A 26,030-nucleotide genomic window follows, 5' to 3' on the forward strand; every position below is an offset into this window, starting at 1 on the left:
TCAAGTTTGTAATTTTTGGGTAATTTTTGCCACTTTTGGTCAAAAAATGTGTTTTACAAAAACTCCCGTCTGATATCTTTGATATTTAGTATACAGGTTCCAAGGGGTTAATTTAATATGATATATTGAAATGATGATGAAATCTGCAATTTTGATTTTTTTTTTTTTTTTCGGGGGGGCGGGGGGCGGGGGCCAATTTTTGCCATTTTTGGCCAAAAAATTTGATTCCCAAAAAGTACTTGTCTGATGGCGTTTGTTGACATGTTCTTAGGGATGATCTTGATGTTGTATGTTCAAATTATGATGTTATCTTCAATTGTGTACTTTTGCAGCTTTTTTGGCCACTGAAATAGGCTATCAAATATTTCCACCTTCTTCATCAACATATGTGTCAAGTACTTATTCTCTACATAAAACAGCGGAGCTATATCGGCCACGAGGTAGCTTGTTTTCAAAAGTCATCTCAAATTTGGTTTGGTTCTTTTGTATGACTGTATCATTGTGTGACCAAATGATGTTAATATTTGGATGTGCAACTACTTAGGTCCAAATTTGTTTGTTTTTCTCAGTGACAAAATATCGTACTAGTATTTTTCAAAACTTTAAGTGTAATAACTTGCATGTCATGCATAGGTTCCTAAAGGTGATTCAATTTTGACTCGTGAAAATTTTGTGAAATTTCCATTTGTAAATTTTTTGGCCAATTTTCTCAATTTTTCGTGAAAACATAATCTTTTATGAAATACTAGTCCTGCACTTTCAAATTTAATTTCTGGATTCTTAGGGTTGACTGTTTTCTCTTAATGCTTATGGTGATGAAATTTGTACAGCTCTGTCTTATTTTTGGTACATGTAGTTCTAAAGACAAGATATGCTGTAGCTTTTTTAGTCATTTCAATAATTTGGTGCTATGGACTTGTTAAGTTCCAGAAAAAAATCTAGTTGAGTACATTGTATTCTTGTCTTTCATCATCACAGCCATAAAACAAGGGGGATATGAATGTCTTACTTTTATTTAGCAAAATAGACTTTATGGAAAGGGATTATCTAGAACCTTTCTTTGGTTTTAGTGTACATTTCTGAGGAACCTGGGTGTTGGGGCAGTGTAATCTGAAACCAAGGGGAGATTGTGGACAAGGAAATAGAAGAACCAATTGTTTTTGCTGGTTCAGTGGCTCTTGTTTTCACCAATGACTGCACTGTTTTGTTGGCTACTGTAGTTCTGGGACAGCTACCTATGAGAATTTACAAATATACCTACCAGACATTTTTACTCATTTACTTCCTGCACCCTGACCATGACATCAAATGGGTAGGGGTGGGGTGGGGGTGGGGTTGTGATGGCAGATATATATGTCAGGATGATAAATAAAACAATATCCCAACACCACCGTTATTTATTTTATAGTACACCTAGCAATATATGATGAACTGATATTATATAGTGATAATTCACAAATAAGACACAACTGACAAATTGAATAGTGACAACAGCTTTATTCTTTGACCATGAAGTTGGAAATAACATGCCAGGACCAAAACATCATTACAGATTGCATTTTTACAAGCTGTATGGCGCAAAGGATGATGATTTTTGAAATAAGAGAGAACAGTTATTCCCCTACAGTGATTTGATCATGGGTTGAGCATTATTTTTTTCCCGGTGACTTATCTACAAATGTTATGTAAATCATCTCAATAATCTGACTCAGGTCCAAAGTTAAATTTCAAAACATTCACAGCAAGATTTATTGGCTCCTGCCTCCAAAGCTGAAATCATGTTTGTAATTTTGGCGACTAGGCCATACATTACACCAAAAATCAATATCAATACAATCTAGAGTTAGTCTATGTTTTAAACATGTATGCTTCATAACCCTCTTCAGAAAAACTTTTGTTATTTATTAACTCCTTGACTGACATTCTGAAAGTTACACTGTACATCAAACACATTTACCATTGAACTGGAATTTTTCTGGTGCTTATGGTGTGACAATGCAATAATGGCCCCGGAAATGTCTGACAGTTTCAATATATCATATGACGTTAGAATTTAAACATTTGTGTATAAAGGAAGTGCGTCATTGGTCTTACTATTTACAAGTTTTACAGTTTGACTTCTTTATCCAGTCACACTGATTCAGATTACCAAAATTTTATCTGTACGTTTTATTTGAATTTGAGATAAATCTCAAGAAGTGATCCTAACTCACTGTGGCTGGCATTGTAATTAATACATCTTATAGCTTGGTTTGTGTTGGAACCTATTAACCCTTTGAGCGCCATAGTCGAATTTTGTCGCCTTTATCATATGTACACCAGTCAATATTTTCCTAATTTTTGCTAAAATTTTGATAAAAATCCATAGCCCATGAAATATGATGTTCATTTGGTCCAAAATTATGAAAAAATGACATAAAAATTAATAAAATTGGTAAAATATTGCACCAAAATTTTTGGCGGGAAAAACTACAGTGCTCAAGGGGTTAAAAGGTTTCCAGATAATTGTGCTGTTTACAGGTCCACTGTCTCTATGATTTACATGTTTTACTATTGTCAGTAGCATCACTTATGTACCTGTGTCTGGACGATATGCCTGCTTGTAACTTACATGTAGCTGAGGTTAAGATTAGGATAGATACAGAGTGTTGATGATTGCCAAGAGGGTCAGTTCCCTAATTCTGACATGTCATAGGGATGTCATTAGGAACATTGCTATTATATACATGTATTTTCTTATCATACAGTACATGTACAACCAAGTTATATGTGAAATGAAAGCATATCTATCATGTACATGTACACATGTGTTTATGTAGAGAAGAGCTGTTAATCATGAAAGATGTATGAGATACAATGTAGGCTGTCAGTGATCAGTACATGTATATGTTACAAAATTTATATCATTGCTGTGTATCCAGAAACTTGTACATGTACATTGAGTATCATGTATGATGCATTAACAACTAGAAATCTCTCATTTCTGTTGAAATCGTGTCCTAAAACAAATCACCATTAGGGACAAATTTTTTCCAACTTGCCAAAGTTGTTCTTTTACACAAAATACACCATTGCCGTCCCCCCCCCCCCATTTTTGTGTTTCAAGGGTTTTGGCCTTACTCCTCGCTTCCAACGCCACAGTGTCATAGGCGAGAACACATTTGACTATTACCAGGTGGTTTTTTCCAGGATCAACCACCCAATTGTAAACAACCTCACTTTCCTTTGACTTTCAGCTTTAAATAATCTAGCAACCATGGCAGCCAAGAGGTTTTATCAAAGATCCCCGACAGGAACAGCTTCAAAGCTTAATTGAAGTGGAAACTGTGTCACAAAACCCAACACCCAACAAATTCAATAAAATAATTTACATTCTGAAATTCTTTACATCGTAAATTGTTGATTAGTAGCCGGCTGTACAGCAACCTTTGCCATGCAGTGACTCATAGGTCTTCCAATCCTCCAGTCCTATTCACAGTGTGTACACACATTTGTGGTCCAATAATATGATGATGTCATGTCTGGTCAACACAAAGCCTGATGTCATTCTAGTATTAAGATTTCAATGTTAGGAGAGGACAACATCATTCCAACGACTGCATGTTGTATAGAAATGGTGAAAAACTTCCAAAAAAATTTAAATGAATTATTCATGATTAAGAAGTTGTGTTTTGAAAAGGTAACATAAAATATCTTGCAAAACATTTGACCATCAAATGTCATGGTTTGTCTTTTCCCCAAAAGATGAACCAAATTTCCATAGTAAGTGACACAATATAGAGACTATGAAATTGTCTTTTGGAATATTTTATCAAATATTTTACATTTCAAGGTCAGTTATGAAGGCCTGTCAACATTTAAAATGATTGCCGAGATTCACATCTCAACTTTTTCATCAGTTGTGTTGTATTCAGAATCCAAAACATACCAGTCCTTCAACCATTGCAGGAAATTTGTGGGAAATATTAATAACCAGATACCTTGTAATGGCAGGTCACTTTGAAACTTGGTGCCCATAAACCAAAATTAAAGTACCTAAAATCCCCCATAATTGTCTCCAACACTCTATGCCTGGTGTACCTTACCTCTTATCTCTGTAAACCAAACATTTGTCATATTGAAATTATTTCTACCTGTCAATTTGGCAGTTAAAAGTTCACTCAACCAGCCAAAGATTTAGCTTCCTGCAGCCAGAGAAGGGTTTTTCATACATTCACTTCCTCCTTGGCCTTCAACCCAGTATATAACTTGTAGCTGCTGTCAACAAAATATTATGCTATTCAATTAAATTCAGCTTGTACAAACTGTAAACAAGTGTACAACACTGCAGCCACATTTTAGTTAAGGTTCATATCATGACAGATCAACATTATTTTACTTATTGGTGGATTTTGAGTGGATTCTATGATTGCAAAATCATCTGCAGAAACCGAGACTTTCAGATGAAGATATTTTATAAACCTTCATGTCATGAAAACGTTCCTGTTGAATATAGCAGTTATGATGGTTTTGTCTATCATAGCAATCATAGTGGCTGGTTCTTAAATTTAGTTGCAGCACTGTACAGGGAACATTTTTCTTCATAATTGATGTTTATTGTGTTGGGAGAGCCCCAAACTATTTTAATCAGTTACCTCATCTCAGGTCACAAGGTTGTACAGTATGTATGCCATGTGAATATAATGCAAGCGTGCTTTCTGCGATATCGTCTTTTGACTCACACACTCCAACAGGTTGTTGGTGTCCATACTTTGCAATAATTTCAACGCTCTAAGTGAGCTTTCTCTTCTGATGTGCCTTCACTCATAGGAATCAGCTTGATACTCTGTGTGCATGTACATTGTAAGTAGCAAATAAGTACCATGTAAGTAGTGAATGAGGCTAACCCACCACCATTCTGTCCACGCATTTTGAATTGCATTCAGCATATCTTTGTTTCCCTCCCACGCGGTATTTATCAAGTCTCACTCTGTTATTCAGAACTTCTCTTTCTCAGTCCCACACAGTATATTTATTGAGTACCATATTTATCTGAATTTTTAAATTAGTGAGTTTGGTTTGCTGATATCAAGCCTTGTCATGTTTAATTTCCAATTTTTATGCTCCCATAGCCATATGTATATATGGCAATGGAAGCTATTCTTATAGGCTAGGAAAATGTCTGTATGTATGTATGTCTGTATGTCTGTATGTCTGTGTGTCTGTATGTCTGTATGTCTGTATGTCTGTATGTCTGTATGTCTGTCCGTCAACATCAAAAACTCCAAAACCGCTGTACATTTCATCTTGATATTTGGTGTGTACATGGATGATGGGCTGTAGATGAGATTTTGTTCAAATGAAGTTGTCATTGCCAAAAATATGCAAATTAAGTGAAAAAATGTAAAAACAGTCAAAATTGAAAAAACTCAATAACCACTGAGCAGATTACATGAAAAATTAGCATGTAAGTACTTTGGGCTGACATGAAATGATTGTGCGCATCTTGGGTCAGTATCTTGGATTTGCTATTTTTCATGAATTTTTGTAATTTTCTCCCATTTTTGGTCAAAAAATCTCCTGCTCTGAAACCACAAGTCCGATTGATTTGAAACTTGGTATGGAAGTGCATAGGAGTGACCTTTCCCAAATTTGGGCAAACCGTGGTGAAATTTGCATATTTTTAGTTTACACGTCCATAGACTCCCATGTATAAGGCAGATCTCCATAGACTCCCATGTATAAGGCCACAAAAATAAAAATTTAGTTTCTCATCGTATTCATATTGCAAAAAGGATGCAGTGACACAATTTTTAGTCCCCACGGATGAAGTCCAGTGAGCTTATAGATTGGGTCATGTCCGTCTGTTCGTCCATCCGTGAGTCCATCCGTTCACGCAGATATCTCGGATATTTTGACAAAATGTCATGTGACCTTGATGACCTTTGATCTCAAATATACATATTTGTCCATAACTCAGTAACCACAAGTGCTACCACCCTTCATATATGGTATGATGGGACAGCTTATGACGCCACATATTGTACCTCATTAATTATGCACATATCTAATTTTGAGCGAGCCAATAGAGCTAGAGGTCTGATTTTTGGTATATAGGGATAACTTAGCAAAACAATTTTTTTGACAAAATGTCACGTGACCTCAGTGACCTTTGACCTCAAATATACATATTTGTCCATAACTCAGTAACCACAAGTGCTACAGCCTTCATGTATGGTATGATGGGACACCTTATGACGCCACATATTGTACCTCATTACTTATGCGCATATCTAATTTTGAGCGAGCCAATAGAGCTAGAGGTCTGATTTTGGTATATAGGGATAACTTAGCAAAACAATTTTTTTGACAAAATGTCACGTGACCTCGGTGACCTTTGACCTCAAATATACATATTTGTCCATAACTCAGTAACCACAAGTGCTACAGCCTTCATGTATGGTATGATGGCACACCTTATGACGCCACATATTGTACCTCATTAATTATGCGCATATCTAATTTTGAGCGAGCCAATAGAGCTAGAGGTCTGATTTTTGGTATATAGGGATAACTTAGCAATACAATTTTTTTGACAAAATGTCACGTGACCTCGGTGACCTTTGACCTCAAATATACATATTCGTCCATAACTCAGTAACCACAAGTGCTACACCCTTCATGTATGGTATGATGGGACAGCTTATGACGCCACATATTGTACCTCATTAATTATGCACATATCTAATTTTGAGCGAGCCAATAGAGCTAGAGGTCTGATTTTTGGTATATAGGGATAACTTAGCAAAACAATTTTTTTGACAAAATGTCACGTGACCTCGGTGACCTTTGACCTCAAATATACATATTTGTCCATAACTCTGTAACCACAAGTGCTACACCCTTCATGTTTGGTATGATTGGACACCTTATGACGACACATACTGTACCTCAATAATTATGCGCATATCTCATTCTGAGCGAGCCAATAGAGCTGGATGTCTGATTTTTGGTATATAGGGATAATTATAGGAGAGAAATTTTTTGACCAAATGTCATGTGACCTCGATGACCTTTTACCTAAATATATGTTTATGTCAATAAATAAGTAACCACAAGTGCTATGTCCTTTGTATTTAGTAGGATGGGAGACCTTATGACAACACACGCTTTACCTCATTAATTATGTACACATCTAATTCTAGGCAAGAATAGAGCTAGAGATCTGATTTTTGGCATATAGGGATTAATTAGCAAAATAATTTTTTTTTTTCAAAATGTCATCTGACCTTGATGACCTTTGACCTTGATTTTACATGTATATGCATATTTCAGTAACCACAAGTTCTATACCCTCCAATTTTGATAGGATATTAGACCTTAAGATGTCACATCTTATACCTCATTTATAATGCGCATATGTATTTCTTGGCTGGCCAATACTGCTAGAGGTCTGATCTTTTTTCCCGATTTAGACCATAACTTAGACATGCCTCATGTGTTTCAAATTGAGAACAACGACATAGACCCATGTGCCCATAGATCTCAACATATACACTCCGGTGATACTTCTTAATGACCACATTTTCCTGCCCCATGAAGACTAATACTCCTATTACAAGTGGGGACTATGTCATTGTAAATGACTTGTTGAGTTAATGGTTGTATCACAGTATTCGATATATCTAATTCTGTATTTTTTCCATTTTATATTCTGAATAATTACATTAAACATATTTCACTGTCTCCAGTACATTTCATTTAAGTATTTTCACTTCATGCACTTTATCCCTTTCACACATGTTCAAATATCTGACCAGAGAACAAACACTAAATAGTCCAGGATGGGAGCTACAGTGTCATTGACGCTATTTTTATGTTTTCTCACAAAAAACCAAGTACACAAAAAATATTAATTTAAATCAATGGAATTCAATGCAGTCAGCTTATAATAATGACAATATACTTCTGTAGCACATATTAAAATAGAACTTCAGATCCACATGTAAATATCATAGATCATGAATCAAATGGCACGTTTTCAAAGGCCTGACAGTGTGACACTCTGTCAGGCCCTTCTCTGACCTGTTGAACTTTGCTTTTGCGCTGCTTCCGTTTGGAATACACTGCATGGACCTCTGATTGTCGCCCGCCATAGCAAGTACTAACACACAGATGCTGTACAACGGTTTTTATACAGATTTTAACATTCTAAACGCATTATCCTCGAAGCATTGGCTAAGAACTGCTGTAGCTCACAACAATCAAATTTGTTCGAGACAGAAACTCCTTCATGCAATGTTTGCTATTTTCAATTCAACAGTCAAAATAGTTGAACTGCAAATCACTAAGATATACAATTGTTGAATACATGTAAAGTATATAACCTATATTTGTCAATATCATAGAATTTTGTGACGTCATCGCCCCAAGAGTACCGTATTATATCTGATAATGTTTGTCTACTGTACCTATTTGCTTTGCATATTGAATAGACTTGAACACAGGTTTTGTCCAATATACCCTACTGTATTTGCTTTGTTTACTCTATAGAGACTATACAGTTTTGTCTAATATGCCAATTTGTTTTGCCAGAATCCCATCTGAGCATGAACGTATACATGCCAATACATACAATAGCCAGGAAAAGTTTAAACTTTATCATGAAATCTACTGGTCATGCAGTTAGGGACCAAAGCAAGTACCGGTAGATTACATGTACATGCGTGTATTTTTCAGTGATTTTAGGAACACCACATGGAAAATTTATTTATAAAATGTCTTTCCTTGAAAAATTTGGTTCCATGGCCAATAAAGCCATGATTTGTCCGTTATTCATGGCAGCCTTATGCTGACCATGGAACCATGATGTGGTGACAATTTTACTATTTTGAGTTTACATCCAGAAACATCAGCAATGTTCACATACAACATATAAATTACTCTCTGTTAATACCTATATCTTTCAGGAGGTACGTGTAGATTCAGGCAAAGTTCCTCTGTGTGTAATTTTTCTGCTGCTGAAATGTCTATACCTCTCAGATTTGTTAGTTGGTACAAAACAGAGCTTGAGTTTACTTTACTTGTCCCAAATATCCCTACAGAACTCTCCTGCAAGAAACTGCAAATATATTGTTACATCAGCAGGCAGTTCACCTTTATACATGTATATTATGGGTCTCACTAGCTTGATTGTTGAAATAATTTGATGAATTTGAGTGTCTTTTATATCTCTTTTGTCATTTCTCTTTATGCTTAAACCTAAAGTGCATGTAGGTTTTAGAAATTTTATTTTCTTGTATGATGATAATTTTATTTGGTAAGTGTTATCGGTTTTTTTTCTGCAGTTAGCCTTTAAAATGTGACAAGGAGAGATATCAAGAGATATCATGGCAGAAGACGATGAATTGAGAGAAGCAGTGAAGAATGGTGATCTAGATAAAATCCACAGACTGGCAGATGGAGTGGAAGGAAGACAAATAGTGATCAACAAAGAATATGTAGTAAGTAAACATTTTAGATGTGTTGTAACTCAGTATACTGAAAGCCACACAGTTTGAAATTCAGTTATCAAAGCTGAAAATTTAGGTCTGAAAACTTAAAGTTTTGTCTTGCCAAAGAAACATTTGAGTTGTTTCCTTGTTGAAGAAGGCATGTATGGACAGTTTTTTGCTCCAGAAAACAAAATAGGCTTCAAATTCTCTCTCTCTCTCTCTCTCTCTCTCTCTCTCTCTCTCTCTCTCTCTCTCTCTCTCTCTCTCTCTCTATGAATACCATAAACTGAAAATACTGTCCCATTTTTTGTTTAAAATGAGTCCAAATAATGAAAAAATTATCACAAAATTTAATGTAAAGCTGTCTCGTTATAATAGAATATGTTCATGCATTTTTAGTTTTGTCATTTTGATTATGAATTATACGTAGACCTTTATTGTGCTTTTTCCTTCAACTTTGGTGATCATCACTAGAAATGATAATATGTAACACGTCAACTTCTGTGCTCTTTTTTTTTATAAGTTTGGAAATAGTGCACTGCATGATGCAGCTCGATCTGGTCATTCAAATGTGGTGCAGTTACTGGTGGAGTGGGGAGCACGTATCAATCAAAAGAATCAGGTGAGAGGCTTTCTGTTTTCATTCTCCAGATTGATAAAATTGATATGCCTTTGAGTTCATATTTGATATTTAAGGCAGAATACATGGTGGAGACAGATATTTGAACTCTCAGACTTTTACAATACTGTGTCAGTCTACCACATGGGGTTCATTTTGAAGCTCATGGATGAACTTTTGTGAAAATCAGAAGTTTTAATTTTCACACGTAAAGTAACACAGGGATGGTCGCCATTTTGAATATGAAATATCTGTAATGAGAAAGTTACAATGTATTGCCCTGTGACTTATACGTGAAGGTCTGGTGAAATGCCCATGTTGCAAAATCACAGAAATACAGTTGATGGTCTATAAAACAGTTACATTCATTTCTTTTTTTGTTTAGCGCACGTGATATGAAATATGGCAAAAGAAAAATGCAATGTGGGCGTGTCCGCCGAGCCTCTCCAGTCGACTTTTTTCGGCTTTCCGAAGTTTGCCCGAAGCCGTATCTCATAAGGGGAAGTTAAGTACTTCACACCTCCGTAAGCTCCCACGGGGGGTAACTTCTAGGTTTTCCGCCCACATGATCAGAACAGTGTCCTCCTTCAATTTCACTATGGGAAGACGTTGTTCTTTTGGTGGCTGTGACAGCGGCAAGTACGTAACGCTCAACTGTAAACTTTTCAAGTTCCCGTCAAATGATGAGTGTTTGAACCATGTGCTTGTCTCTTCTGCTTCGTACGATCAGCCATGGTCCCTGGGCTGAGCCTGCCTCGCTACATGCTGCACAGTTGGGACCGTGATGCAAATAAACTGCATGAACACCAACACTGAAAGTTGTGACTGCCATTTAAAACGAAAAACAACACGGAACATAGAGATCGCGATACAAATCCTCGGTACAAATGATGAACACAGTCCCTCTTGACTGTGCGCATGGAGGCCATTAAAATGAAGACCAATAGGGAATACCGGGCCACGAGGACCGCGATGCAAATCGACCGCAACATGGATTAAAATGCACAACACGGAACAGCCAGACCGTAATGCAAATCAACTGAAACACGAACCTTGTGGCCTCGATTAAAATTCGTATGTCTGCTATGTAGGCCTATGGCAAAAGTTTCAATTCTCGCAAGCGGCTTTCCTATGCCTGCTGTATAGTAAACAAAGTGTTTCGTAAAATTTGTCTCGAGGGCTTGATTGCGTGCGTCTGAGTTTCAATTCTCGCAAGAGCCATTTATGCATGCTGTGGACTTGACTAAATAACGTCAAATCTCAAGCGAGACTTGGCTCGATTGCAAATACGTACGACGGAAAGAAGCAACAATACAGAAGTAGATACAGTTTTGCGAATCGCCGAGAGAGAAGCGCAGATCAACAAAAGACGAAAAACAGCCACGTTTTTTCTTTATTTTGCCGTATCTTTTAAACAAAAATCAGTTTCGCCACTGCGGCGAATTAGGATCAATTTATTTTCGCCACTTCGGATTTCGATTCGCATTGACCAACGTGGCAACGGAAACACCGGTGTTTTGTTAGCGGATACCGCGCCCCTCCCGGGCAGAGATAAGGCGGCGTGGGACCGCTATTCGATGTAAATGAACACACCTGTGACGTCACAGACGGCCAACCTTGACTCCCGCTGAGGGCGTGACCTGGGTGTCGCAAAATGACCCGATGAAAGCCGCGCATAGAAATATCAAAAAAATTAACACTTGCGCGTACTTTTAGGTTGCAATTCTGTTGCGAGTGTAATAGTATTGCCCCCCTGGAAGATATTCAGTCTCAAGAACGGGACCATTTCACCAGACCTTTAAAATTGTCCAGACCTATATAATACAGTAGATTTGGTAGTGTTCATGTGTGTGTGTGTATGCCTACATGTATCCATCTGTCCCTGCGTCTCTGTATGCATTCAAGAAAACTTCTCAGAGATGCCTGGAGCAATTTCTTTCAAACTTATTACAAGGATTACTCCCTATGTCTTACATATGCATGTCGATCCTTGTTTTTAAAAAATTGTTGTAGCTAGTCATAATATACATCAGTCATAATATATATCATCCAAAGAAGTACAGGAAATTCGTGGGAAATTAAACCAGACATCCAGGCAGGTAACTTTAAAAATTTGCATGTTCCCTGATGATTATGACTGGCATACTGCATATGGTACATGTATCTGGTACTGCCTGGTACATGTATACCTCACATACATGTACATCATGACCTGGTTGTTCCTATCATTTTCGTCATAAATTACGGTATACTTTCATATGCTGTTCCCTTCAACTTTGGTGATCTAGCTTTCACACTTTATACATTCCAACTTCTTTTTGATTATTTTTCAAAGTATGGAAACTCACCTCTGCATGAAGCAGTTCAATTGGGTCATTTGGATGTGGTACAGCTGCTGGTTAATCGGGGTGCACTTGTCAATCAGGAAAACACGGTGAGTTCATGGCTTCAACAGTATTTTCCATTGTCCTCATTGCAGAATTACATTGTATTTCTTCCTGTTTAAAGTTTACAAATGTGCGTGACACTGATGAAGGAAACAGGATAAAGAGTTTTCTAAAGCCATATCAATTCACTGAACAGGGCTCTAATTGTATAACTCCCACATCTCTGTTTCTTATATTTTACCAATGTTTGTGTCTTGTACCATCAATCAAACATACAGGCTGATAACTTCAAAAAGTTGCCTGCCTGAGCAAAATAGCACTGATCGTAAATGATATCATTTTCTCTCTCATTAATATGCATAAATAAATATTTGTCAGCATTTTCCGTATAAACAACGAAAATAAAAACTGATAGTGTTACAATAACAATGGATACTAAAAGTCACATTAATTCATCTAATTTATGGCTCAGACTACAAGCTGAAAAAACAGCCACACATGCAGCTACAAAATTTGTCAGAATTTCAGGCAGCATTGTCTGAAGTCAAGTGCGTGCAGCTATATTTAGCAACAAACCTGAAATTGCGATCAAGGCTATTGTATCTTGCTGTTATAATTATGACTTGTAGCTTACTGTACTGCCAGGTACTCCTCACATACAATATGAATCGGTAAATCAACACTCAGAAGTTGTCATCAATTTCCAGCAGGACAGATAATTGCAAAATGTCACCTGTTGTACAAAAAGGTTAATCTGCCCCAGGCAGTTGTTTATTTTTTAGTCAGCCTAATTCCTATCATTGAAACTCCTGATTACAAATAAAATCTACATAATTACATGTAGCATTCTTGAATTTCTATATACCTGTATTCATATTTAATTTCCAGCATGGATATACACCACTTCATTGGGCTGCAAAAATCAACAATCTGGAAATTGTGGAATTTCTGATCAATCACGGTGCTGAGATCAACTCTAAAAGTAAAGTAAGTTTCTACTGCAACCATAAATATATTACCATTTGAAAGGCACACTGCTGTTTGTCGGCATCTGTGCCACTATTCTTATCATTGGATTCTCTATCAACTTTCTGTAGAGTGTTAGCTCTCTTGGCTTTCCTGGGTCATTTGATTTCCATTAGTTGATTAATATATACAGTGCAAAATTACTTTGTTTTATATTTCTCTTGATCAGGATGGAAAAACTCCATTACACATTGCCATTGAGACAAATATTAATATGCATGTGGTGAAAATACTAGTTGAGAGGGAAGCAGACGTGAATGCTGTCAATAAGGTGATTAGATACATCTATATAGTTTATTTTGAACATTTGCAAGATATTGTACTGCTGATATACCAATATCTGACGTGTTCTTTACTAATGGTACATGTATACATGTACCTGACAATTTGTGTCATGATATGATCCAATATTACAAGCTACAAGACATCCATATTGGTGTGATTCTTTTATGTCCAGAGCGGCAACTCAATTATTTCTGAACTGATTGCAGTGATTTCATTGAAACTAAGACCTGGAGATGCTTGTAAACTTGTGTTGCAACAGAATATGGTAGTAAGGGCAACTGTTTTGTGAAGTTTGTTAATGTCTGAACCATTACTTAAACATGTATGAACTGTTTCAATTAACAGTTTATGCAAGTAGGACTATGTACGCTATACTGTGATATACTGGTATGCATGTACATCAACTTGCCTGGTGATACAATGCAATTTGGAATTGGGGTTGCCATCATGTAATGTGGTCTTTTCATGTTTAGATCCATTTGGCAGACATGTGTGAGCTGATTGATTTCAATCAATCTTGTTAATTTAAAGGATGATGAACAAACCCATGCATGTCAATTTGTGACATCACATCATCACATGACAGAAAGTGTAACAATTCAAATAGAATTCAGCAGCTTCCAAAAACAGTTGATGCAGTGAAACTTTGTCATATATCGAAGGAGATCTGTTTCATTATTTCTACAGTAGTTCATGTGACATGCATGTTTACTGGCTGGTATGTAGAACTGGTATGATTATTGAGTTACCTCAGCCAGTTTTCATTTATTGTGTTGAAGTGAAACCGGTATGATTAATGTGTTACCTCGGCCAGTTTTCATGATTGTGTTTTATGAATGAAGTGAAACCGTAGTCTTTGTAATCAGTACTTTCCAAAGGATCTACAATAACATGTCAATTATCTCAGACCTCCATGAAATTGTTTTCATCTACTATAGACTATGTCTGAAGCTATTAGTATGGGTATTTGTGCTATGTCAGTCTGTATGTATGTACAGTGTACGGTATGTATGTATGTGTGTATGTTATGTCTGTCCAGTCTGTCTCTGGAGATGTCCATCCACTCAAATATCTTGAGAACGAAAGTACTTACAAGCTTGATATTTGTTGTGTAGATGCACCATGGTTACATGGCCAAACGTCCGTATTCTTTTAATGATATTGTCAAAAATATGCAAATGAGATGAAATTCCCATAACTAGTTTTGTTTCCTTGAAATTATTCTGGAATTATGCAAATTCATTTGATTTCAAATATATCAGTCACTGTGGTATCTTCTATCATGATTGTTCCTCTGTACACAAATATGCATGTTTTTAGGTTTGGATGTTGTGTGTTTCCTCTGAATCAGCAGGGTACTGTACATGTACATGTATGTTCTGAAAAAATGAGAATGGTAAATGTATACTAAAATATTCTCATATTGGGAAACATTTTCTCATGGAACAATTACTGTAGACTTGTCCTCCTAAATGATGTGGCAATGATTGAAGCAAATAAAACACACATACATTTGAACTTGTGAGGTGTGATATTTTTATTTCCACTGAAAACCCGAGGGTCAGACAGTAAAAGTACATCTAACAATGTAGACCTGCATTTTTCAACATTTTGTTCTGTGCAGCACTACGGTATATTATTATCTAGTTCTATTAACAAAATGACAATTAAATACCAGGTATTAAGGCAAAAAAGGTTTGTTTCTCATCCTCAGTCGCTTATGAAATGATACAGTGACATTCTTTTTATTTATTTAGGGTTGAGTTGGGATGGAGGTTTGAGCTTAGATGTATGCAAATTGGGTCATACACTTTGACCTTTGATACAGCATACATGGTACACAGTGCTGAGTGGAGGGATATATTTCAGAGATTGGCCCTCTTACTAGTCTTAATCATAGTTACACAGGCCGTAATGACAGCTTTAAACCTGAATAGCAGCCACACGCCAAGTTACATCCATTGTCAATGTGGCAAAGGCATTGTCTAATTAAGAGACAGCTTTTACGCTGAAAGTGGTCCAAACATCAGAACCTGTGCATTACAAGCACAGACACTTAACTGTGCACCATACAAGATCATTGATTGGTTGAAGATTTTGGACAATGTTATTTTAGTAAAGAGACCTGGTAGTGTTCTATCGCATGTAATCCATGAAGTTTCTTGGCCAAGTTTGAATACCAACTCAGTCAAATGAAAGGCTTAGAATGAGAACAATGTTTACATCTTCAAATATTTTTTGTAAATGATGATTGTATATTTTGCAGTTCTAAAAACCAAATATCTTTGCAAAATTTACAAATACTACTCAGAATATTTTCATAAACATCTTATTTTCTTCTAAATATTCAAAAAAATCGAGTGGTTGCGGGAACACAGACTTCTGTGTATATATACAGGGGAGTTTGCAAGTATGAGCATGATTCATAAGAATATTGTCAAAGAACCCATACTAGTGTACTGATATTATGCTGTGACATGTTTTCTATGCTGCCTCTAAGTCTGTAGTAGCTACCATGTCATTGGCGCAGTTTTTTTCAGTACACTTGTTCAAGGCGAAATAGAAGCAAAAAACTCACAAAATTAGAAAACTAAAACTCACAAAACGTTAGGAATTTGCACGTGCTCAGATTGGTTCACAATTCAGTAAATAAATGTGAAAAACATCAATTAGGTGATGATTCCTTAAGTGAACATGTTTTCAAACATCTATCATTATTGAAAGTGTTTTCATGATGTGCAAAAGTAGAAGATACGAAATTTCCATCTTCATTTAAAAGTAAATCTATAGCTCAATTTTTTTTAACAAGAATATTGTATTTTATTATACATCTATCATCAAGAACAACAGAACTTGACTTGCGCTAAGAAAAGCCATACAGAATGCCCATTCAGTAACATTCACTGTTTCCAGGCACCCCACCCCTCAGGCCTCTTGCTGCATCTGCACATTCACTGTTGAACTGTTTTAAGGAACCCATTGGACGGGTGCCAGGATATGTCTTGTGCTCTTTATTTGTATGTAGTGCACAGGCATTCAAGATAGCAATCTACATTTACACAGTATTAAAATCGGAAGAAAAATTGTCAACATTGCACAAAAACATTCAATAATTGGACAGTTTGATGCCCCAGTCATTATCAGTGGAACAAATTCATTGGTCTGAGCATCGTGCCGTATCCATAACATTTGATGGTTTCTTCACTCAAGATATAGATTTAGCAAAATACAAATACCTGTACAATACAAGGACTGTGGTTCCATGTACCTTCTGGAATCTGAATGTCAGATGGAAGCAAAAGAAAAAATTGTTTAAAAAATATCTCTGTGGTTGAAATTTTAATGTCTTATGAAAATTAAAAACAAAATCCTATAAGAGTAATTCATAACCCATGTATTTTCATCTCTGTAATACCACTTCTGTTGTAGGATGGTGAAAATGCCTTGTTCTCTGTCATACGACATGGCATTCACAACACAGCAGTAGAGGATGAGATCTCGGTGAAAGTAAAAGAGGCAATCGAAGTTATTGAACTATTACTGAGCAAGAACATTAATATGGACTGTAAAAACAAGGTTTGTAGATTTTTTTGTGCAAACATGATTTCACACTTTGTTTGGTTTGAAAGTTATAAGAAATTTACTGCAGTGTTCGAGTTGTGACAATGCCTGTGAAATTTTATCACAAACTATTTTATGCAGTACACAAAACATCACAAGTTTGAATTCAGCATGTTCTTAGGCTCCTGTAAATGATTGAAATGAACTCATATAAAATCATCTCCTATTTATCAGCATTTACAAAGATTTTCAGATGGGGGGGGGGGGGGAGGTGGGCACAGCCATAGAAGGGGTATGCACATACCGTATGTTGCGCACAGTTTAAATCCCAGCCTCTTTTTTCACCTCATATAGACTTTTGACTAAGGAAAAGTTGAAGGAATGTAGACATTTGATGCCCATTTTTTTATTGTAGCACAATATTTTATTGACTAAAAATTAGTTTTACCTATATTGCGGAAAATGTTTTAGCCAAAAAGTAAACTTTTCACACCCCACCCTCCCATTTCACAAAAAATGATACAGTTTGTGCATTGTAGTACTGGTAGCAATGGGTGAGCAACTTTGTCTTTAGTGCCTGAAGGGCACTGCCAACACACTGGGGCAGTCATGTTGCATCTTCTGCATATACTAATTTCTTGAGTTACGTAAATCCAGTCATGTAGTCACAACATACAAACACGTACCAGTACATGGACCATGTGTTGATAGCAAGAACACCACCAACCAGTGCTAAATCTCAAAATACGGAAGTACAATCGGCACTGAAATAGCACATTTTGCCCTGAGTTTTGATGTTTATCATTGCCAAAACTGACTGAAATGACTGCGACTAAAGTTGCGCAAAACGTGAAATTCCACTGTGAGAGTAGTCAGTGACACTGCGCAGCTAATGCGCAAATAAGCCTTAGCGGGACAACTGACTGGTAGTTTGAACTGTCCACAGTACGGTACATCTGTACAATGCAACACTAAGTTGTTTCCCCATGCAGGTAATTACATGAACACCTACTTTACACCAAAATCAGTAAGTTGTAACAATTGTTGATCATTGATACATTCTGTCTAAACGTCTTTACTTCTTAGCAAGGACTCACTCCCCTGACACTTTTGGACAGGACAATTGGATTGGACAGGACAATTGGAATGTCAGAGGGTAGAAGAAAAGCGTACTACAGGAAAATTAAAGAGTTTCTTCTTGAAAAAAAATGGGTAAGAACATTGATTTAAGGTTCATGTATGTTTCTGGGCCATATGACAGGAAATTGTCAGTGTCTTTGTCCTTCAGAGGATTGCAAAATAATATAAGTTACGGGACGTCATACATTTTAATACTATTGCACTGTACTTGATGGTTGGCTTTCAATCAGTTGTTGCTACGGGATACATGTAATGTCGTCTTTATTTTGTGTGTCGATGAATGACTCTGGCAATGATTATGATGCTTATATTTTAAAGGTATGGTCACACATTTAGTCTTAAAGATACCACAAAGATATCGTATAACTGACTTTCTCCTTTTGAAGCCACCCTGTTCCTGGCCAACAGTCTTTATTGCCCATATTTTACATCTTTAATACAGTACTTACCGTATAAGTATTATGAGTTTAAGGATTTTGATCAACATAGGAACATTCATATTTTGATTTTTGATCTTTCTTCAGTTGTGTGGGAATCCATATTTGAACATTTTGTCTCCATGCATGCAGCACAGGACAGTATTACTCAGATTTCTAAAGTAATACAAATTTGACAAAACTAATGTGCAACAAAAATGTCTTTGATAACTGTAAAGGCTAAGTACAATGAGTTCACTTTTCATAACAGGAAACTGCGTTCCCTGATGTTTAGCAAACACGGCGTTCTCAGAGTAAGAGCTACAGAACCCATTGCACTGTTTTTCTTTTCTTCAGGAGAGAGAATATAGCGCATTGATGTATGAGCATGGCGTTGATGTGCAAACAGTCAAGTTATACATCTGTGGTCATGGTGGTGTCGGCAAGACGACACTGAAAGACTCACTACAAAGAGTAAGTCCTCGTTGAAATTTCTACTCACAGATCAATAGATGTTGAAGTCATCATACTTTTCCACTTCACTGGTAGAACCAACAATACCGTGGCACATGCAGTTGTCAAGCCTGTGTTCCTCATTTCCCAGTGTAGAAGTGTGACTTTGCCATGGAAAACAGTTGGATATTTCATTCCAGCATTAGTTTGGAGAATATGTGCATACCGGTATAGGTCTGTACTCTCTTGAAGGCAGAAAAGTGATGCACATTTAGTACTCTCTTCTGTACATTCTGGAGGTAGCAGAGGTCAGGAAAAAACTTCAAATTAAAAATGTATTAAAGTTCTGACCTTACACTCACCTGTACTTGACTTGTGTGCACATTTATAAATGTGTATCTTCCTTCATAGTATTTTCCACTTCTTTCATGCCTTTTCAAGTTTCTTAATAAGAAGTAGAGAGATGCCATGTTTGATTTCTTTGCTGATTCTTGTGTAAATTGATAAATCCTTTTTGTTGGTCTGATTTCCACTGTCAAATAGGACGACTGGAGTTTATGGTCAAGAGACCGTACAGCACCAAGTCCAGGGCAAGACAAGCATACACCAACAGCTGGCATTGATGTGTCCGCCACCAACATACCAAAGGCGGGCCAGTTTAGTCTCTGGGATTTTGCTGGACAGTCAGAGTTTTATGTGACTCATAACATGGTCCTTAGTGCAGAAAATACCACATTTGTGATTGTCTATAAAATTGCTGATTGGAGGAAAAATGGAAGTGAGACGGTGGTGATCAGACCTTTGGATGTCAAAGAAGATCAGCAAGACAAGGTAAATAAAACCAAGTAAGTTTATCTGAAATCCCCTTCTATGACTGTGCACAAACATGCATCTTTGCAAATGCACAAAAGCTTTTCATGTAGACAACTCTTTCTTGAAAATACATTAAAATTTTGTATTTTTTATCCATGGTAGTTTTGAAACACGTAGCAGTTTGATTTTTGTCTTTGTGCAATGCATATGAAATGCGACATGTTTAATACTCATGAAGTTGTATTTATCTTTTCTGTATCTTGTAGTTATCCTGTGTACAGTGTGCCATACATGTATCTTGTCTACCTGTATGTACAAGGATAATGTCATGTAAATGTAACCACAGTCTCTAGGGACTGTGATGTAACCTGTGCCTGAGTGACTGTAACACTGTGCAGTGTTTCATAGTACTGAAATTGTCCTGATTTGTGTGAACAAGCTGATAGTTCTGTCGTTACATGCTTTCATCTTTCAACATTCTATTTTCCAAACTCATCATTGAATGAATTGGCTTTGTGCCAGGCCATGGTTTTATAAGTCTAGCATTAGGTTGCAGGTAGAAAAAAAGATACCATAGTTGATACTAAGAACAAATATACGAAAAAAAGATGGTCAATAATTACAGGCACCAGGATTATTGATATATGTAGTGAACACGTGAACATTATTTATATTGAAATCATCCAGGTAAACTACTGGCTAAGGTTCATAAAGGCTACAGATTCGTCACACAGAAATGAAAGCTCAGAGGGTTCATTGGATGATGGAAAGCCAACTGTGATTTTGGTCGCAAGCCGAGCTGATTGGTTGACAGACCAAAACATGACTGATGAAGGTAAATCTTTCTTGTTAGGAAGAGATTTTTTGATAGATGAACCTGATTCCAAATGGGGCTAAGGCAAATGGTTGGTCAGACATAGGATTTGATGACTGCTATGCTAAATATGAATATGGTTACCTTGATTTGTGTGGCGTTTGTCCTCATGTTAATTGATAAAGAACTTCTTAAAATTGTATCAACTTCCCTTGTGATCTAAGCATTCATGATAAATGTTGCACTGTATGTATTTCATAATCTACAACATGGGTTGGAATTCAAGACATTTCCACCCATATTCTAATGATTGTGATGATGTGGAAAGTTTTGCCTCAGTAGGTTTCTGAAACATTCAATTTTAAAGTAGAAATTTTAGATTTGACCCTAAAATGGTATAAAATGGTAAACTTAGGGACATTATGGGTTATTACCGTATGCAAACTGGCGTTTCTTGACCATTTCTGACTTTGAGCAGCTGCCTTCCAAAGGTAGTTTGCACTAATAGGTGGAGCCTCCCTTTAAAAGGGCGTGAAGCTATGGCAGCGTTTATTGTGTAAGTGGACACCAAACAGGCAACACGCATGCATACGCTCCAGAAAAAGCCACTTTTTAGTTTTTTCCGGCCGAAAAACACAGACGGACTGCCAAGCGGTCAGCATGAAGCTGCTGCCGATCTAACTCTGTGGTTATATTCAAATTCTAACGTGGCTGGAAGACAATTTTTTAGGAAATTCGAGCATTGGTCATGAGGAATCAATGACCGTCGCCGATTTGAACTGACCGTCAATCAAACGCTTGTATAAACTCTGTTTGCAGGATTAGCAAAAGGTGACAAAAGGTTGAGATCAGTTTGTGTAATTTATGTTGTAGAAATCAAACATCGTACTGGCCAAGTGTCTGACTGGGAGAACTCCACTAATGCGAGAACCTAGGATTGAAAATTGTGGACTTAAATTGATACTCCTTCAGAAAGTATTTTAAAAGCAAAGCACACACCATTACACCCACTGCACTGTGCCATGCTGTATGCTCACTGGTTTTCTAATATGCTTTTATAACTTCCCACATGTATTTGACTTTGTTAGAGTGTCAGCAATGAATATTTGATCTTTGCATTTTAAAAATTACTTGCCATCAAATTACTAACTTTTCTGAAAATCCATAAGTTGCGATTGATCTTTAACCCTTTAACCCATGATAGTAAGGCTCAAGTAGAATTCTAATTTAGGATGTTGATGCAAAATGACAATGCCACCTTATTGAGGTATACAGTAAGGTTTAAATGTCAAAGTCTTGGACACCCGTGTCTTCCGAGCCACCTGCTGCTCATCATGGAGACGTGTAATCCCAGGTGGCTGCAGGGGAAGGATACACACCCATATACACAACATACATACTATGCAGTGCTTGAGAAAACGGGCACACTCTAAACTACAGTACAATAGAACATAAGCTTAGGGGGTCTTATGTATTTCTTCATCACAAAAGGCACCCCTAGACAAGCTCTGATTAATATCATAATTCTCAATATTTTTTGTTGCAGCACATTTTGTGGCTGAGGAAATTCTTACAGAATCCAAAAGGCTGTTTAGTGGCTATCTCAACATTTGTGATAAACCCTTTGTTATGAATTGTCATAAATCTCAGCATTCAAACATGAATGATCTCAGGGATGAGCTGAGAAAGAGGAGAGAAGTGATCCTTCAGGTGAGATTTTGACTTGAAATATTCCGTGTCAACTGAAGAACTTTTCATACAAGAATATCAAATTATTTCTTACTGATCATTGCACTCAATATTTTCATGCCAAGCAGTGATCAGTTGAATGGTTTAATTGATAAAGGCCATCAAGCTTCATCTTATTTAAAAATTATCGGCCTGTACATAGTCCAGGGGGACAAATGAATTGGGCTCTGTCAGTCTGTCCATCTGTCCATCCACAGCCATTACTCAGACACGCCTGGGCCAACTTCATTAAAATTAGTACAAGGACAATGTGATGTAAGATACATATACATTCATTTTATGATATGATCTGATATGGCCACTAGGCAGCCACTTTGTTACAATGTTCTCACATCTAAAGCCATTACACATAATGTTGGGACCAATTTCATTCAAACTTGGTACACAGACAGTGTACTATGACATGCATGTCAATTTGTGTGATGATACAATCAAATATGGCTGCCGTGTAATCATTTTATGAAGACTTCTTGTCCAGAGCCATTACTAAGACATGCACGAACAGATTTCATTAAAAGTTGCTATAAGGACAATATACTTTGACATATATCCATGCAGACGAATTTGTTTTGCAATACAATCCAATATGCTGTCAGATAGCCATTTTGGCACAGTGAGATTTTGTTATGTTCATGTCAACTAGAGCCACTACTCTGATACATGTATGTATTAACAGATTCCATTCAAAATTTACACAAGGACGATATACCATGATGTAATAATGTACATCAACTTGTGCTGTGATGTGATCCAATATAAGCACTTTCATGTCCGGAGCAGACTGATTGAGTCATGTGTTGAATGTACTTTGATTAATTTGACAATTTGTTTCAAATATGATCACTGTACTGTGCATGACATCCATGTTTGTACAGGCTATATTGTCTCCAGTTCACCATTGTCCTTGCTCCTTTCAAGTACCAGAATATCAAAGTAAAACGTACAACCAAGCATATCAGCAGCAATAGGGATCAACGATTCCCACACACATTTGATCCATGGTCTTTGTCATCCTCAGTGTCTTTTTTTCTCAAGCAAAATGAGTCACAGTGTTCTTCATAAATTTCCCCATCATAAATTAATCATCATTCTAGATAAATTTAGCCCCCAGCACCAATTAACCATCAGATAACAATAAATATCCATGTCACCTATTAGCCATCAGATAACAATAAATATCCACGTCACCAACTAATCATCAGATTTGATAAATTTCCCCTGCACCAATTAACCATCATTCTAGATAAATTTCCCTAACACCAATTAGCCATCATTCTAGATAAATTCCCCAGCACCAATTAGCCATCATTCTAGATAAATTTCCCCAGCACCAATTAGTCATCAGATTTGATAAATTTCCCCAGCACCAATAGCCACCATTCTAGATAAATTTCCCTAGCACCAATTAGCCATCATTCTAGATATTTCCCTAGCACCAATTAGCCATCATTCTAGATAAATTTCCCCAGCACCAATTAGCCATTCTGGATAAATTAGCCATTCTGGATAAATTTCCCAGCACCAATTAGCCATCATTCTGGATAAATTTCCCAGCACCAATTAGCCATCATTCTGGATAAATTTCCCCAGCACCAATAGCCACCATTCTAGATAAATTTCCCCAGCACCAATAGCCACCATTCTAGATAAATTTCCCCAGCACCAATTAGCCATCATTCTAGATAAATTTCCCAGCACCAATTAGCCATCATTCTAGATAAATTTCCCAGCACCAATTAGCCATCATTCTAGATAAATTTCCCCAGCACCAATTAGCAATCATTCTAGATAAATTTCCCCAGCACCATTAGCAATCATTCTAGATAAATTTCCCCAGCACCAATTAGCCATTCTGGACAAATTTCCCCAGCACCAATAGCCACCATTCTAGATAAATTTCCCCAGCACCAATGAGTCATCAGATTTGATAAATTTCCCTTATCACCGATTATTCATCAGATTTGATAAATTTCCCTTATCACAGATTAGTCATCAGATTTGATAAATTTCCCCAGCACCAATAGCCACCATTCTAGATAAATTTCCCCAGCACCAATGAGTCATCAGATTTGATAAATTTCCCTTATCACCAATTAGTCATCAGATTTGATAAATTTCCCTTATCACCAATTAGCCATCATTCTAGATAAATTTCCCCAGCACCAATGAGTCATCAGATTTGATAAATTTCCCCAGCACCAATGAGTCATCAGATTTGATAAATTTCCCTTATCACCGATTATTCATCATTCTAGATAAATTTCCCTTATCACCAATTATTCATCAGATTTGATAAATTTCCCCAAAACACTGATTAGTAATCATTCTTGAAAAATTTCTTCTCTGCGGAACATCAATTTGTTGCGGTACTTTATTAATTTCTCCCATGCACCAACCAGTAGTTATTATCGATAAATTTTCTGCTAGTATTGATATATCATTATCATAATCTTTCATAAATTTTGCCCCAATGCAAAATAGCCATCACTCTAGATAAAGTTTTTCCCAAATGGTATCTGATAAATTTTCACTTATGTTTTCATTAACACTCTCAGCAATTATCCAAAAGATGCTTTGTTATTGATCAGTGTAATTTCAAGGGCAGTTCATAGGATTATATTAAGCAAGATATACAAGTAAACACCAGTAAATTGTAACACTCTCAGATTCATCCAGATCAGCACTGATACCGTGATATTTTTTGAAACCTCACAAACATTTCCTGTTCCCTTTTAGAGAGCAAAAGCCATGCCAAACATTTGCAATAAGATCTTGGAGGCCAAGGAAAGCTGGGCTCAAAGTGTTTCCTTTCCAATTCTTTCCTGGGAAGACTATTCTTCCAGAGGGAGGCAGATAGCTAAAGGAATAGATGATGAGCTGTTAAAGACAGCTACAAGTTACCTTCACAACATTGGTGAGGTGAGCTGATAGATAAATGAGATTTCAACCAGCATGAAAACGGTTTTTACTTCACTGGTAGAGAGTACTCTTATATTTTTCAACAAAGTATATACCGACTAATATCCTTGTAAGCCAGTATTTTTTCCAAACTTCACTTCTCAGACGAATCTTGTGGTAAAAAACATTTCCTCATATTAATATTTTATGTCTAATGATATTGTGGATATCTCAGTTTTGATTGGGACTAAAATTTATTTGTCAACAATGTAATGGCATATTGTATACTATCTGATTTGTTTGCAAGACTAATACTAAGTATTTCAAAATACTCCGTGCAGTAGAAGTAATTTTCTACAGCAAAAATGCAGATGTTATCCAACATTACAGCTAAAC

At 36.6% G+C, this 26,030-nt stretch overlaps 2 protein-coding genes across 2 annotated transcripts in view; both read left to right on the forward strand.

Annotated features, from left to right (window-relative positions):
- LOC139116693 (uncharacterized) overlaps positions 1-26,030 on the forward strand; it is a 559,130-nt gene that overhangs the window by 354,405 nt on the left and 178,695 nt on the right. The window lies entirely within an intron of this gene.
- LOC139116685 (death-associated protein kinase 1-like) overlaps positions 1-26,030 on the forward strand; it is a 31,990-nt gene that overhangs the window by 2,654 nt on the left and 3,306 nt on the right. Inside the window, exons 2-13 of the mRNA XM_070679271.1 lie at positions 9,327-9,482; positions 9,997-10,095; positions 12,428-12,526; positions 13,368-13,466; positions 13,675-13,776; positions 17,220-17,366; positions 18,438-18,563; positions 19,265-19,381; positions 19,904-20,191; positions 20,861-21,008; positions 22,534-22,697; positions 25,473-25,655. Of these exons, the coding sequence (XP_070535372.1) occupies positions 9,369-9,482; positions 9,997-10,095; positions 12,428-12,526; positions 13,368-13,466; positions 13,675-13,776; positions 17,220-17,366; positions 18,438-18,563; positions 19,265-19,381; positions 19,904-20,191; positions 20,861-21,008; positions 22,534-22,697; positions 25,473-25,655 (1,686 nt within the window). The 5' untranslated portion in view covers positions 9,327-9,368. The remainder of the gene's footprint in view (positions 1-9,326; positions 9,483-9,996; positions 10,096-12,427; positions 12,527-13,367; positions 13,467-13,674; positions 13,777-17,219; positions 17,367-18,437; positions 18,564-19,264; positions 19,382-19,903; positions 20,192-20,860; positions 21,009-22,533; positions 22,698-25,472; positions 25,656-26,030) is intronic.

The sequence above is a fragment of the Ptychodera flava genome, chromosome 18 (genome assembly GCF_041260155.1).
Source record: "Ptychodera flava strain L36383 chromosome 18, AS_Pfla_20210202, whole genome shotgun sequence".
Classification (NCBI taxonomy): Eukaryota; Metazoa; Hemichordata; class Enteropneusta; family Ptychoderidae; genus Ptychodera; species Ptychodera flava.